The sequence below is a fragment of the Siniperca chuatsi genome, linkage group LG1 (genome assembly GCF_020085105.1).
Source record: "Siniperca chuatsi isolate FFG_IHB_CAS linkage group LG1, ASM2008510v1, whole genome shotgun sequence".
Taxonomy (NCBI): domain Eukaryota; kingdom Metazoa; phylum Chordata; class Actinopteri; order Centrarchiformes; family Sinipercidae; genus Siniperca; species Siniperca chuatsi.
In genome coordinates, this window is record NC_058042.1 from 15,661,216 (window position 1) to 15,677,557 (window position 16,342).

General features: G+C 38.8%; 1 protein-coding gene across 12 annotated transcripts in view; it reads left to right on the top strand.

Annotated features, from left to right (window-relative positions):
* LOC122874085 (transcription factor SOX-6-like) overlaps nucleotides 1–13,955 on the top strand; it is a 140,508-nt gene extending 126,553 nt beyond the window's left edge. For 10 of the 12 annotated variants that reach the window (XM_044191679.1, XM_044191725.1, XM_044191708.1 and 7 more), the window contains 3 exons: nucleotides 6,327–6,560; nucleotides 7,612–7,828; nucleotides 8,611–13,955. In XM_044191679.1, coding sequence (XP_044047614.1) covers nucleotides 6,327–6,560; nucleotides 7,612–7,828; nucleotides 8,611–8,917 — 758 coding nt within the window. In that variant the 3' untranslated portion in view covers nucleotides 8,918–13,955. The remainder of the gene's footprint in view (nucleotides 1–6,326; nucleotides 6,561–7,611; nucleotides 7,829–8,610) is intronic. The other 2 variants (XM_044191733.1, XM_044191740.1) reach the window with 1 other exon arrangement.
* Nucleotides 13,956–16,342: the final 2,387 nt, after the last annotated feature.

Here is a 16,342-nt window from a genome sequence, read left to right on the forward strand (position 1 = left end):
TTCGACATAAATATTTGCGGCAGTTTCCATGGCACTTCAGAGCCAGGGCAAAGAGGAAAATGGTTCTGACTCATCTTTGATGCCTCAAAGAGTCTCAAGGCAGAAGGATAGATATTTCTCAGGACAATGTAACCCATCAATATCTTTAAATAGCATCTTAGTCACATTTCCCATCAGTTTTAGAAAGAAATGCTCCTGCATTATTGGTTCACATAGACATTTATAAAAAACATGTTTTACTTCCCAAAAAAAAATTTGTTTACCAACTCCAAAGCAAATGTCTTTTTTAAATCATGTCTAGTTTCACATCACACCCAATCCTGAGGATTTGAATTAGAGGTGCATTTAGTGGATTCATTGACATGTTTCCCATGTGAGCCTCAGCAGCAGATCCCATCCCACCCGTCTGACTCCTCGGACAGATGTGCTTCCAGTACTTATTCTCCCAGTGGGAACCTTCCCTCTGTGGCTACTGTGGAGTCAGGACTGAAACAGAGCGCACACCAGAGCAGTTGTGTCCTTTTAAGTCCTGCATAGGGCAGAGGGAAAGGTTAGCACCAGACGCCTCACATCAGTGTTCCCAGTGGGCTATGGATTAGGAGCAAGCAGAGGTTAAAGGAGAGGAGAGGTCCTCTTCCCAGGGGGAAATGGCTGGGAGCCAGGGCAGTACACATAACTCAAAACACACAGTTACCATTTCTTCTCTTTCACCACAAATATATGTCTGTCTCTTTCAGCTTCACCAACAGGAAAACACATACAGTTGAATGATGTGAAGCAGGGTTTTATGATGTGAACCACAAAGTGTTTACTCTTCTGAGGACATGTTTACTTTTGAAATCCTTGTTGTGATGATTTTCTACTCCCTGAAGCAATCGAGGCTCGGCTCCCTGGCATACCTTGATATACAGAATCATACAGTATCTGTCTAAGAGCAGCTTATTTGTGCTCTCTTTAATAACCTACATTTGCTGATTTGCATGTCAAAAGTCATGCAGATGTCAGAGTTAAAACTGGACTAAATTTGGTTGACATGTTAAAGTTTGTTTTTATGTGCAGCTTACATATTACAGTTGTTCAAATGGCATTTAAAAGATTATATTTCAACATGTAGTTAGGATCCGCTTCACATTAAAATATAGCCATTTTTATTCTACTGAAACAATGGTTATATGTCATCAAGACATCTAAGAAATGTTTACTTTTCAACCGAACCTAGCCCAGGTTTTGGGATCATTCTGGTACAGAAGGAGGGAAATTAATTTGGAACCTCCTCTGTATTTCATCAGACTTCTCCTTAGTAGTTTGGAACACACTGCATATACTTTGGTTGTTTCCTGAAAAGGAAAATTACTGGGTGTACCTCCCAACCCTTACATAGGGTGTGAAAGCCCCTTGGTGTGTAGCAGCTTTCCCTCCAGAACAGAGCAGCCACATTGAGCAGGCCCAGTGTACAGCAGACTTCTGTCATCACAGCAGTTCACAGAAAGCTTTAGGTTGCTTAAGCTAATATTTGCGAAGCATGCAGCAACCGAAGTCTTAACGACTTGGAAAAAAGTGGCAAAGGAATGGAAATAGATAGGATTTCCTTCATTTTACAAAGCCACGAGCCACACGCATGAACCCACCGCAAATTCATTAGGTCTTTTTAAGCTCTGATGAAAACATTTACAAATACCACAAAGGCCTCAGCCTATTCACATAAGGCAGTATGGAGTTGCTGTGTAGCTGAGGTGTGTTTGTCTAAACCGCCCCCATCACTGAGGGTCCGCAGAGAACAAAGAGGTTGTTGAGAGATGTGTGGAGGCAGGAAACAGAATTAATCTAAACGCCCAGTGTGATAATATTAACCATAGAGTGCCTCTAACAAAGTCATTATGGAATAGGATGAGAATAACAGTGGTGTTGCATTGTTGTTACAAATTATTGGTGATGGGTTTCTTTGCATCGGTAGCTCGGAGCTGTTATGAAGTTTTATACAAATTGACTGTTTGAAGAGGTTTTTGTTGTTGTTTTTCTTCCACTGTGAGGCCGTGGGAATCAAGCTCTGGCTTTTATTACTGGAGGAGGAGTTTTCCTAGAAGACAGCTTAGATAAGGCGGCTCAGACATAATCATTTATCAAGTCACAACAACAATAGCTTAATAGGTTAAAACACAATCAATAAGAAAGTTCTGTTTTGAAGTTGGCAAATTCAAATTTACCCCCAATAGGACACATTTCTGTGTGTTTCTTATGTCTCTGTGTGTGCAAAGCCAGGATGTTGTGGAAGATTAGACTCCACTTTAAGGCTAAACGCATATGAGAGGGGATAGAGTAGATAAAAGTAAAAGCCATAGCCTGCATGTTGAAACAGGCTGGCTATTTGTTCCCAAGTTCCCATATATGTGTGTGTGTGTCTCTCTCTTTCTCTCTAAAACTCAAGTCATCCTAACTGGAAAAGAAAGGGGGAAAAAAGGATTGACATGTTATAATAGGGCTTATATCACTTGTAATTTGTAATGGTTTAATTAGCGTGCTATGAGCTCAGGTTAGAACAGGGGCGCTGAGCGCTGTATCCCGTCTGTCCATACGCATTAATCTAGCCTGATCCTGCTCTGAGGGAGAAGCTCTATTGTCAGTAGTAAATGCCTTCAGTCAGAGGTGTTAGATTTGATCCCAACAGGGAGGGCTTGGCAGGTTTGCGTGATTGTTGCCTGCTCGCTGAGGCTCATCCTCTTGAGCAGATTCCTGGGTGACATTATGTGCCTGCCCGCAGAACAAAGATGAGTAAGGAGGAGAAAGGGGGGAGGAGAGGGGACGGCTGGGGCAGTGCTACCCTCTGGCTTGGTACATGGTCGAGTCTGAGCCTGCAGCTCACAGGTGTGATAGGCGGTTGGGCCTCACTACATTCTCTCTCTATTTCTCTCCCTTTTTTCTGCTTCGTTCTTATCTGTTCTCCCTTCTCCATTTTTTATCTACCCCCCCCACACACACACAATCATTCTTTCTCACTGTAATTCATGCTGCTCATCTGCAGTGTTTCCAGGAGAGACAAATTAAAAGGGGATTCTCATATCGCTCTGTCACACTTGAGCTGCGGACCTCATGAATCACAATAAATTCTATTAAGCAGCACTCCCTCTGTTCCGCTCCCTCCCCAGCTACCACCCAGGGGGCCTGCCCCTGTCATTGCTAAACATCTGTGTTTATTTACACAATCACACACCTAACTAACTGATTCCTAAATGTCCTGCACCTCCTGGAAAAATTTGTTAATGCTCATTTGCAAAATGTCAGAGCAGTGTCATGATTTTCAATGAAAAGACAGAAACAATGTTGCAGTAAATTGCATGTTGCAGCTTCTAGGGATTTGCTGAGACTGGCTGCTAATGCACAGGATGCCTCTGATTAAGTCATATATATTAGAGGCGGAATAAGGGGCCAAACTGATCTACCCGTGAAGCCTTGCATGGTCTTATATTATAGAAAACCACTCTCCCAACTCTACTGTAATGTTCGTACAGAATTCAAATAGATTACAGTGAAGACTTTAATATTATTTCAGGTCAAATGTCAGACTCTGGCTGTTTCCCAGAGGCAGCCTTAGGTCTGAGTCAGCTTGATACCTTCATCACTTTGTTCTTTACAAATCCAGGACCACAGCACCTGTACGGGTGAAGATGATGTAACACTACTGTTGTTCATTTCAACGGCTTTCTGTAGCATTAGATGGAGCAGACAGGCACTTTTCTATGTGCCATCATGGGAGCAAAAAAGCATGCCTCATCTGGCTTCACTCCAATGAACCAAGTCACGTGGCTGGTTTCCTGGCTAACTATGGATGTGGCACTAGCTGATGGCAGGTGGTTGTTTTGTCCCCCTCCCCATAAGAAGCTCACCTCTGCCCGTATGCATGCACACCAGTATATAAATTGCTGAATCAGTGTCAGTGATAGAGTAATGGCACGGGAGGCATCGTAAATTACAGCAAGCGATCCCGGGGCGCAGACACTGGCTGTCGTGTCTGAGTGAGCGCTGCGCTCCTGAGCTAATGAATACCTTCATCTGGCCCCAGCAGTCAGCAGATTGCCCTGCATTGATGGATACTGTCAGCCCTCCGCCACACCACATTTCATTGCACAATAAACATGGTTGTCAAAACCAAACAAAGTGAAATCAATTCATCCTGTACAGTGAGTGCATGCTAAATGAAATTAACGTACTGTGAGGTTCGGTGGCAGCAAAGGTAGTGTATTATTTCTGAATTCATGATGACTTTACAGCCTATAGCCTTCTAGGAGGCAAAAGCAAACAGAACAAGAGATGGTACTCAGTTTGAAAAGATGTTAACATAAAACACCTCTTTAACATTCTGATTTAGTATTTTGTGCATGCTGTATGTGTATAAGCATGTATATTTGTATGAATGTATTAGTACATTCATAGAAATATACATGTACACATACAGTATATGAAGCATGTATTATTAAAGCGAGAGACTAAGCGAAGGCAAGGGTTTGCAGATCAGGCTCTCTCTTAAGGCATCTGGATGAAGATGATCATATGAAATAAAAAAGGAGAAAAAAGTCAAAATATACAATTCACTATTTAGTGAAAAAAGTCATACTTAATATTTGAAAATTAATGACACAGGATTATGACAATCTAGGACTTTTTAAAAGTTATAATAAAAGGTAATATATTGATTTTAAGATTTTATTTATGTACTTATTTTATATTTTGAGATGAGACCAGCAAATGCCCTTAATTATATGATTGTGACTCTTAACTTCCATTGGACAGAACTATATGACAATAAGAGCTGAATCCTTTGGGCAGCAACTAGTGCAGTCACAATGTGAAAACACATTTTTCACTGACCTCCCAGATAAAGGCAAGCCTCTGTGGATCATAAATGTGGCTGTTGTTGACTGTTAAACATGAGCTGGTGAAAATCAATTTGGGGAGCCTTTGTACTGGGAGAAACAGGTTTCCTAGTGGGCAGCTGGACCTCAAACATTCTCTGTGAGCATAAACCAAAACCAACTTCCACCACACCTCCATCTCTATTGTACTGGAGATGGTTGTGTGCCCCGTCAGTACAGTATCTTTGTGTGTGTGTGTGTGTGTGTGTGTGTGTGTGTGTTTGACTACATATATTGCCTTTTCACTACTTGTCTCCTATAATACTTGAAAATATGACACTCAAACTCTTGAGGCTGAAAATGGTGCAGCAGCATCTTCAGTGATTAGAGCAGAGCGAGGTTTCTGTGGATTTGGAATTAATGTCTCTGCACAGCCCTCCATTACTCATTAAGGAGTTTGATTTTGTTTATCAACTGAAATAATAATAGAAATCAAACCCCAGGTAACGTGTGCCAAGGCTGCTAGTGGAATGATCTAATGAGAAGGCTTCACATGTGGATGATGAAATATGCATGAGTCATCCCAAGCTTTCTTTTCCAGATTTGAGATCATTAAAGATGTATCGTAGCATATGGAAGGCTTTTTTTGTCTTATTTTTCAAGCCTTGTTTATCAACATGTTTTTGTTTGTTTAAATATTCATACTGCTTTTATTTAATTCTTTCACATCTTACATATAAAAGGAAGCAAATGCGCATGCAAACAGAAATCATTATCAGTCTGATGTACAGTTTAATACTGAGAGAAACTCTCTTATGCTGATTGTGAATGCCCTGATTGAGAAACAGCACTTTGCAGAATCGGCACAGTCTCTCATCGCAAATGTGCGCCTGGTTTGTGTGTGTGTGTGTGTACTTGCAGGAGAAAGAGAGTGAGAAAGAAGAAGGGAGGAAAAAAGAGAGAAAGAGTAAAGCAGAGGAATAGCGTGCCTGAATTTATTTGTGCTGTGTTAAAATGTACTTTGGCAGAACGCTTTATTAAGATTTGCCACAGTTCGAGTGCCTAAAGTCCCATATTTGTTATTTATATTGGCATTCTTGCACTTTTTATGGACACTATGAATGTCAAAATGAAATGTATGTGGCTGAGTAGAGAAGTGTGAACACTTCTGCCATTGAAGTCCAAGGTCTTCCTCTTTTGGTTTTGGATAGACCTGAGTTGAACAGCGTAGCTCCCCTTTAAACTGACATTGTATTCGCTTTTATAGCACATAAAATATAAGGCTGTCAAGTCAGGTTTTCCACTCAATAGAAAGTCTACCCCCTCTAAGAAGGTCTGTAGCCCTGCACTCATCTGAAACAATGTTCATAATGATGATAGCAGTGATGACAGTAGATGAAGGAGAGTTTGAACATGGCTCGTCATTTAATCAATGTCTTGCCTCGCTCTCTCTCTGTGTTCCTGCTCTGGCTATTCCAGGGTCCAAGGAAGTAAATGGCTCTGCAGATAAACCCCAACCCTATTATTGTTGGCCAACAGGAGGTGCTGGATCTACTGAGGCACGAGTCTTCAGGGAAACCCGAGGAAGGAACAACAACGAACCCCACATTAAAAGGCCAATGAACGCATTCATGGTGTGGGCCAAGGATGAGCGGCGCAAGATCCTCCAGGCCTTCCCCGACATGCACAATTCCAACATAAGCAAGATTTTGGGTAATACCTTTTAGATCAAATACAATTCACTCCAGGAAATATTCCAAGGTATCACTCTCCTAAGAGAATGTAACTGCTTTTGTAAAGCCACCAGTAAGGGACAGAAAAAAAAGATCTTTTTAACGCTTCAGTGCTTTATTATCCCTGTTAAATACATTACTATCACTTGTATCTGCACTTATGTCACTGGCAAACAAAATTAACAGAAATATGTTGTCATGGACCCAACAGCATTCTTTATCTGTCGAGTTGGAGAACTACTTTTCTGTGTACAACAGTTCTATAAGGCATAACTTACTTTCTGTGATTTCTTTAATCAATCTGAAGTTCCATAATACTTTACAGACTTACCAGGCGTCTTCAGTTTTGTACATTGAAATATGTGTTTACTGCTTTCCAATAAGTATAGTTGATCTTTCAAAGTAGTTTGTATTTACAGGAGAAGGGTGTGTTATCTGATAAGCCCTGTGCACCAGGTCACCTCAGCAAACAGATGGATTTACAGCCCATCACTAACATAAGTGTTTGTCATGAAAAATGAAAAATGAGTCTAAATGGGTCTTGTCCCAACAGCTCTGAGTCCATACATCAAAGCTGTTAAAAGTGCTGTCATCCAGTAACTAGTAAGACACTTCACAGAGCTGCAATATTTACTACACTAGCTTGTTGTTCCTTACTGTTTGACATCGAAGCATGTCTCTCATCTCAGATAATGTGCATATGCAGAGCTACCAAGAGGTTGATGTGGAACAGATGATAAAACATGATTTTGCTAGAAAACGTCAACCCCTTAGTAAAGTGCAGTTCAATGTTAAAGTAAGTTTTGACCCTATGTGGTAAAATGTAAGTCAACTGAATTTCACATGAATTATTGGTTCTTGAAACAGAAAGTGAAGTGGAAAGTCTCTGACTTAATATGATTACTTAATTGATCATTTTAAGATAGCATCCTAATTGGATTACTCTTTAATCATGTTCACTATCAGCTATTAAAACATTTTTTCCCTGCTTGTGTTAAAATACTGAAATCTGAATCTCCTGTGTTGTGTAGGTTCTCGGTGGAAGTCCATGACTAACCAGGACAAGCAGCCATACTATGAGGAGCAGGCCCGCCTGAGTAAGCTCCACCTAGAGAAGTACCCAAACTACAAGTACAAGCCACGGCCTAAGAGGACCTGCATTATCGATGGAAAAAAACTCCGCATTGGAGAGTACAAGCAGATGATGCGCTCACGGCGACAAGAGATGAGGCAGTTCTTCACTGTGGGGTAGGTGCGCAGTCACAAAACCCACAAACTAAGCACACGAACAATCTGAAAACATAGCAAATGGAATCTAGCTTTTTGACTCTGTAGAGCTTGTTCTCATACAGTGTAAGCACCATTTCCAAGAGCAAGTGTTGAGTTAAACTCTACTGTATTGGTTTTAAGACCCGGGCCTGGCATGCACATTGAAATCAAGTGTTTTTCAATAGCTATAATTTAACAATTTTAGACAATAGCAGTCTACAAATGGAGCATGAAGTGCAGACATTATTACAGGATATAAGCTGTAAGTATAGACTTAGAGAATCCTGGAAGGCAGCAGTCTGAAGCTTAATACTTTAATTTACTGTGTGTGGTTAACAGGAGAACCCTTCTCCAGGTGTTCCCATGTCAGTCATAAGCTTCAGTGGCTGGAGTATCAATCATCCTGCACAACAGCAGACAAGATCAGCACTAACCACGTATTGGTTTTATGTCACCAATAAACTGGGTAGTGTTTCTGAACAGCTCAAGACAGGAGCTGTCAGGAGAACCTCTCTTTTCCCAAATTATTTTCACAGAGCTGCTGGGAAACCCCTAATCCAACCATCTCAGTTTAAGTACTGCAACAAAAATATATATAGATTTTTGAGACGAGCCTAAGCAGCCCTCACTCTTTCAGCAGCACTTTCGGCATTCTTCCCATCTGTTCTTTTATCATTTATGAAGGTCAAATTTGTATCAAAAGTAAGTCATGAAAGAGAAATGTGATTAATCTTAATTTAATCTCTTGCTCCTACATCCAGACAGCCACCACAGATTCCCATCACCACCAGCGCCAGCATGGTCTATCCTGGGGCCATCACCTTGGCGACCACCACACCCTCACCTCAGATGACATCAGAGTGCTCGAGTGCCTCAGTGAGTCCTGAGCCATCCATTCCTGTCATTCAGAGCACCTACAATATGAAACTAGAGCCCAATACCATGGCAAACAACAGCGAGCCGGTCAATGGCGAGGATGAGATGGACATGTACGAGGATTTTGAGGATGAGCCCAAATCAGACTATAGTAGTGAAAATGACACTCAAGAGCCAGTCAGTGCCAACTGAGACCTCTTTAATGGATGAGGCCATTGCAGACACAACACTTGTACAGGAGGATGCCCAGAGGGCTGGTGTGATGTGATCCAATGGAACGAAACAGCAAAAGAAAACTACACCACAAAGGTTTAAAAATGTAAAAAAAAAAATTAAAAAAAAAAAAAAACAACAACAAAAAAAAATGATGTATCATTTAGGAGCCAGCATGCAGATGTGGCTTCATCAGAATCAAAAGCTATTTGGTCTTAAGTGTTTCTTCAAATGTGTGAAGCAGTTTGGTTGTGGTAATTTAGATTTTGTTTAGTTTTTTTATCTCATTGTTTATTTTTTCATTGTGATCATGGACATTTACACTATTAGGTCATTGCCTAGAACAAAAGACAGAACTTGAAATTGAACATTTGATATGAACCTATAATTCTTACAGTCATTTACCTTGTTTTCCTCTTCAATTAGATGATTTTGATATATTGGATAACTGTTAAAGATGGGAATAATATTCTCACTCAGGTATAGTGTGCCAGCCAACAGCTTGTGAATGTTTTTAATCAATAATCAATTATTACTAGTACAAAATATCTCAAAATTCATATGGAGTGATTCAAACTTATTATAGAGGGAAATTACACATCATTATTATTATCATTATTATTATTATTATTAGTGTTTTTTGTGATCGTTATAACACAAACTGCATAATTTAGTGCAGAAGTGCCAAACATTTCAAGATGTTTCTAAAATCTGCAGTCTTTTGGGAGAGCCTTCGTGAGTCTTGGACAATCTCTTGATCTCTTAATACAGCTTCATTATCCAGTCTTTCTTTAATTTACCCTAACAGAATAAACAAATGAAACTCAGGAACTTGGAGGCAGCAGGCTCTGCAGGAGGTTAGACTATGTGATATCTTTGGGTGGTAGCTTGTCATGCTAGCTGTTCTCCAGGGAGCCCAATGCAGTGATCATCAATGAAACCGGCCAGCCCTTTCATTTCTTCATCCCAGTCCACACACAGCACCGTGGCATCCTTAACTAATTTCCAGCTCTGCAACCCAGTCTTGACTCACCAAGTTCTTAATCAGAGTGATTGTAATCAGGCCAGAATGCTAAAGGGCCAAAGGCCTCCAATCTGTGGGATTGGAACAGCAGCAAAAGGCAGCTTTGGGGGCATTACAATCTCAAATTGATGTTGTACAATGTGTAGCTACAGTATGTTCTGTTAAACGCTTTAGCCCCATTTGGACGAAAAGTTTAAAGTCTTAGGTCTTAGAACTTAATTTTTTTTCAATCTTAATTCTTTTTAGACATTGTAAATCTTAAATTGACACTAAGAAGTCTTAAAGGAGAGCACGGACATCGGGTTGATGCAATGAGTTGATTACTGCCGTAGTCTTAAGAGGAGTGACGGTTTATGAGGATATTTATAAACTGAGAGAAATCATGTGTTTGTTTCTTAAATTACCTCGTCATATACACGACAGGGGTAACTTAAAACACAGATTTTTGCATTAGTGCACTTACACAAATCTTATTCTGTCACCCTTGAGCCTTACGTTGTTATTTTTAATAATCTTATAAGTTTTTAGAATGCACTTACTCTTGCATTTAAAACAGGACAATATTTCAATGAGTCTGAAACAAGGGGCACAAAGTCTCTATCCCAATTTCAGCTAATAAACTGACAAGTGGTGACCTTCTGGAGACTGCAGCTAGATAAAGCAAGGCCTTGATGTTGAGACTCAGATCCTCGTTACAAGGCAGAAGGTCTAAGTGGCTCCCCTCCCTGCCATGCCCTGCTCTGACTCCTGCCCGTGGTAACCTCAGCACCCAGGGGGCGCCATCTGGCTCAGAGAAGGAGAAAACACCAGGGAGGGATGGGAAACAATAAAAATGGGGTATGTGTTCCCTCATTGTGCTCTTCATCAAAGTGCTGGTAGTAAGGCCTCAACAGGGCTCCCACCCTGGCCCAATCACCAGGCACTGGCGAGCAGATGGAACAAGTACATCAAGCTGTGGGGGATTATTAAAATGACTGACGACTGGGTATCATCTGAAATACAGCATTATTAATGCATGAGTCCAGCTATTCCCCTCCCTTGCCCTTGAACCTGTCCATTTCAGAAAGAGCACAGAGCTTTTTGAAGGAGCTGAATGGCTGGTTACTGGCTGTAACTGGTCAAGATCCCCACTGCTGGTCACTGCATTTTTCTCCTAGCTCTAATTGGTACAGATGGCTCTCTCTTAAGCACTCATATCTTCATTACTGTCTTATTGTCAGTGCTGGATTGCATTATTTCTACTTTTTGAAAGCATTTAAGTCTTGTAGGTTTTTTAAACCACCCCATTAATAATTCCTATTTTATTTTTTTTCCCTATCTCATCTTTTCTAAATTGTTCTCAGTTTGAGGTGCAAGATATTTTAAGGATGCTCTCCTACAAACAAACCCAAGTGGATTTCCCTCCAAGTCAACCTGTTTGGTATTTTTAAGCTGTTTGCTCCTGTTTGCTGGTGGTTAGATTGATTTGTATGTGATTGTAAATATTTTCGTGACCATGCCACACTGCTTTAGTTGGCTGGTAGTTAAAAAGGACTCTTCACAGAACTGAAACTTGACTGTGCTTATATAGCAAAAAAAGACAAAAAAAAAAGAAAAGAAAAAAATGACAAGAACTCATCAGGAGACGATGTTTCATAAGTGTTATAAGCACTGGATATAAATTGTATTTTTATCAATTCTGATTAATGTGAAGCTGTTTGAGGAAAAACACCATGAATGAACAAAATTCCCCAGTTGGACTCAAGTGGGTTTGCTCTCACAGTTGCCAGATTTGAGTCATTTTTTTGTCTACTTATTTTGTTTATTTATGCAAAGACACATGTGATGAATGAACACTTTGTTTAAGCTTCAGGGCTGCCTAGGGGAGAGTCCCAGCACAAGAAAGTGAGCAGAAAATTCAACAGCAGGCTCAGTTAGCCATCAAACACCAGACTTCAGAGCATTGTATATTGTATTTGAAACTGTAGAGTATCAACATATTGTATTTATTATTAGCCACAGCTGGCTCTAAAATTGTCAGTAAAACAAAAACATGGACAATCAGAGAAATAGAAAAAAACACGTTTGATGAATTGGAGCTAAAAATGGTTTTCAGTGAATTCACCATCTCATTTAGATTTTATTGTAAATATAACATAGGAAATATATTTTTGTTCATTAGTGAAGTATAAGTTATGTTTTTGGCTGTTCTATTTTATTTTCTTTTTCATGTTTTATTTTTGTACGTGGTTTCATGTTTTTAAAACCTGACAAGTCACTGTACCTCATGTAGATGCTGAGTTTTTCTGCTTATTAGAAGAGAGCAGTATTGGACCTGAGACAGAGAGAAGCACCTCACTTGCTTATGTTTTGATAATCTTCCCTGGACTAGTCAAAGAACCAATCGAAATAAAAGCTATACTCATTAGACTTGTTAATAGAGTCATTACAAGTAAGGTACTCATTTAAACAACAAGCACTTGATGTGAAAGAATTATTCAGTAATTTGTTTCCAATCATGATACAATCTAAGTGGTATGCTGTATATCCTCACTTGTGTTTAGTGTTTATTACAGCACTCATGGTATGTGGCAAATTTCCACATGAGGAGCTGATACCATCCTAAAAAAAATCTGCATGCATTTGCATTGCATTTACATGATCATAACAAAGGTGTTTTTTTCATGAATGATCAAACACAAGTGATATTTTTAGATTATTTTTGGTGGGAGCGTGCAAATATTTATTTGTTTTAATGTGGCAAAATGCACAGACATTGTGCATTCTTCTTAGTTAATTCTCTCCTTGTCATCTTTTTGTATGTTGCTGATTTTTAATGAACATGTTCATGACTATCTAGCCATCTGCAAATTTAGCCCTCACAATTGTTTTCTCTTAATCCAATTGTTAAACATGCAAATGGGTTGAATGAACAACTGAAGGCAAAAGCTTGTATGCTGTTTCAACATTACTTACTGTAATTTCTTTTTTTTTGTCTGAACTTTGTGATGTATATGGTGGGAATGTTCTCTGTGTTAATTTAATCAGCACAATTCACTGACATGCTGGACTGACATGCTAGCTGCTGTTCAGAAGTGTAAATGTGTCGTTCAGGGCAACATTTATAGTTGTCTTTGGTACTTTGCTTTTTAGAGTTGTCTCTCAAGCAACACTGTGTGTGGCTCTTCTATCACTGGAGCCGTTGTTTTGAAATTGCTGGCAGCCTGATACAATTTTCTGCATAGAAACCTTTTTTTCTTTTTCTGGCAGGTACCTAGGCCCATGGCAAGTATTGTTTGGGTGTTATTAGAGAAAATGAAATACATAGTGTCTGTTGCTGCTTTAAAAAAGTTTATGTCTGAATATGTAAATAGTTTATCATAATATCTTGTACAGTCCAATGTAAAGTTTTTAATTCAACTCAGAAAATGTTGCCATCACATTTGTGTTCACATTCTTCTTTATACAGTACAAAAGATCAATTATTTGCTAGGGCTATTATTGCTAAAAAGAAAAAAATGAAAATGTTACTAAATTTTTTTATGTTTGTTTTGTTTTGCTTGGCTTCAAAGTGTACACCAGCAAGTCTTTGGTTTCCATGTGCAGTATTGACGTGAGGTAAACTTAAGGTGAATAATTTTCCAGTGGTGTGTGTGGAGAGCAATCTCCTCGGCTTTGGTAGTATTAATACACTATATCAAGTAAAAACAAACCAATGAGTGACACATTTGGGTGCATCTAGGCACCACAGAAATGTGTTTACTGTATATGATTAAATTATGCCCACAGGATCAATTCAGGCATATTATAATGTAACACCATTTTCTGTATGTCTCAGTCCATTGTAACAATGCAACAGTGGGAATAATAACTGCCTGTTTAAGCTCATTTACCTCAAGAATTTCCTCCTTTTCTGTAAAAGAGACAGAAATTGTGTTACAGAAAACTTCTCCCATCACTCCATCTTTTGTACTGCTGTTGACACTTACAAATTAAAGAGACATTTTGTTTTAAGATTTGAGTAATTATTTTATTGTGGACGCATTCATCACATTATTTCCTCTTGTTTAGGTGTTTGTCTGCAGTGTAAGAAAACAGACAGGTTGGGAAAGTATAAATCAAATGGTGTCGACTTATTTTAGTCCAATCTTGAGATGTTTACCCTTCACATACATGGTACTGCACAATGAAGACACAGTGAAACACTCTTGAACACTCATGAGAATATTATATGCATTTGTTATACTTTCACTCTCTTTTAGCTTTTTCCTAAAGACAGAATGATCCTTTTACAGAATGACCAGCTGATAATTTATTGTTGTTGATGCTCATTATTCTTAATTATTGCCACTGACCTCACATCAAGGACGTAGAAAATGAAGCTCAGGAAACATGTTATGAATATATAGATATGAACAGCTTCATAGTTTTGTATAGATTGCTAATTAATTTATTTGTAAAGACATTTTAAGGAGGTAAATTAATTAGAGACTTTGTTTAAAAACAAACCTAAAAGCCTATTGCTCAATGTACATCCTTACTGTTTCCTTACTCTGTCAACTTAGTGTAAATGAATTACTATTAATACTATTACATTATTAAAAACTTTTGATTAATGAAAACATTTTGGGTTTTTTTAAATCATACAGTAGGTTAATCATACTTACAGGTCAGTAATGTCTATAATTAAAAAGATCTATAATTGTCTTTAAGCAAACAAAAAGTGAAATTGAACATTAAATGAATTATTGTAGGTTTGTGTTAAAAAAAACGTTCTAATTTAATTTGCAGGTGATGAATATACCTATTTTTAGCTGAAGATCAATGATAAGCTTTTATAAGGTTAAGCATTTTGTATAATGTAGCTTAACATCCAAATATCATCATGCAAATTTTGCTGGAGGGCTATACACCCTGAATTTAAACAAATTCTGAATAGAAAGTTATTGCTTCTGTCATTAATTCCCTTTGACCTGCTTATGATTATGATGTTTCATAAGTTTGATTTCTGTACTACTTGTTACTTGTTAGTGCAATCTGATCATACACTAAACCTATAATTTGATCATACAAAAAGCTTGTAGCCTGAATGCAAACTGTTCTCTCTTTTGTGGCGAGAATCTGGTCATCTGGTAATTTGTTGTAGTCTGAGCAAAACTACATATTTGTACCTGGTAGTACTGTACATGACTTAAAGGGACACCTCACATATTTTTAACTTTAAGATGAGATAAGATCTGATATGATAAGATATAACTTTATTTATTCCAAGAGAAATTGCTGTGCAGCAGTTGCAGTACAAAGAAGGAAATAGTGCAAATATAAAGAGTGCAAAAGTATAAAAAAAAAAATCAATCAACAGATATCCAAAATCCAAAATATACACAATGCCAAAAATATAAACAAGGTTAATAGTAAGGATCATAAGTTGTTCATTTCCATCTATTAGTCATAGTGCTGGCATATCAACGACTTAAATCCCATTTATACTTTCTGCATTCACATGACCGTGAGGATTCGCACGGGTCAGTGTGACTTAAAATGTCATCTGCCAATATCTGCATGTAGCCCAGAATGTATGACTGTGTAGATCATGTGCCAACAAACACGTCTGTGTATGCAGACTTCCAATGCAGTATAAACAGAATCATGTGCGTGTCCGCTGTCCATGTATGTTTTTGGACCATTTCAGCCCCTTCACTAATGTTCTCTGTATCACTGTAGCCAGCTGTAGCAGCCTAGTTTACTTCAGCCATTACACAGGCCATTTCTGACGTCAACGGATGTCAAAAGAACTCGAGATAGATTTTGACTTACATTAAATTTTGTTTTACTATTTCAACCTACATAAGACAGAGACCTAAGCCTCAGTAGTTACTGGGAGTTCAGACCAAAAATGGCACTGGGTTAAAAATAAATTCAAGAGGTGTGCTGCTTCAGGTTACTGGTGAAAAGATGAAATATGATCCAGGAAAGCCAGTTTTAATGATAGGTTGATGGGTTTGATTTTATCATCATCTGAACAATTGTGAGGAAACAGTAAAATTACGCCATGAAGTAACCTGTCTATTCAAGTATCTGGAATATGAATTTGCATATATCTAACCAGCCAGTGCACAGCATTGCTTGACTGTGTTGCATTTCGTTGCAGCAAATCTTGAACTTGTGGGTTTCTGCCAGAGCCTTCTGCGTTGGGGCCCTTGCTGGGCCAACACAATGGTCTCATTGAAAGTAGTATGCTGCGTTTTTAACGCAGTGCTAATATCAGTCTGAACACGGCCTTAGTGTTGTCTCCCAGCTAGTTGCTAACCCCATCAGTTAGTGACCTGCCCACTAATTAGCAGCTTGCCTGACTGGTGGCAGATGCACTGCTAACTGGGACAAAGGAAATAAGTAGATCC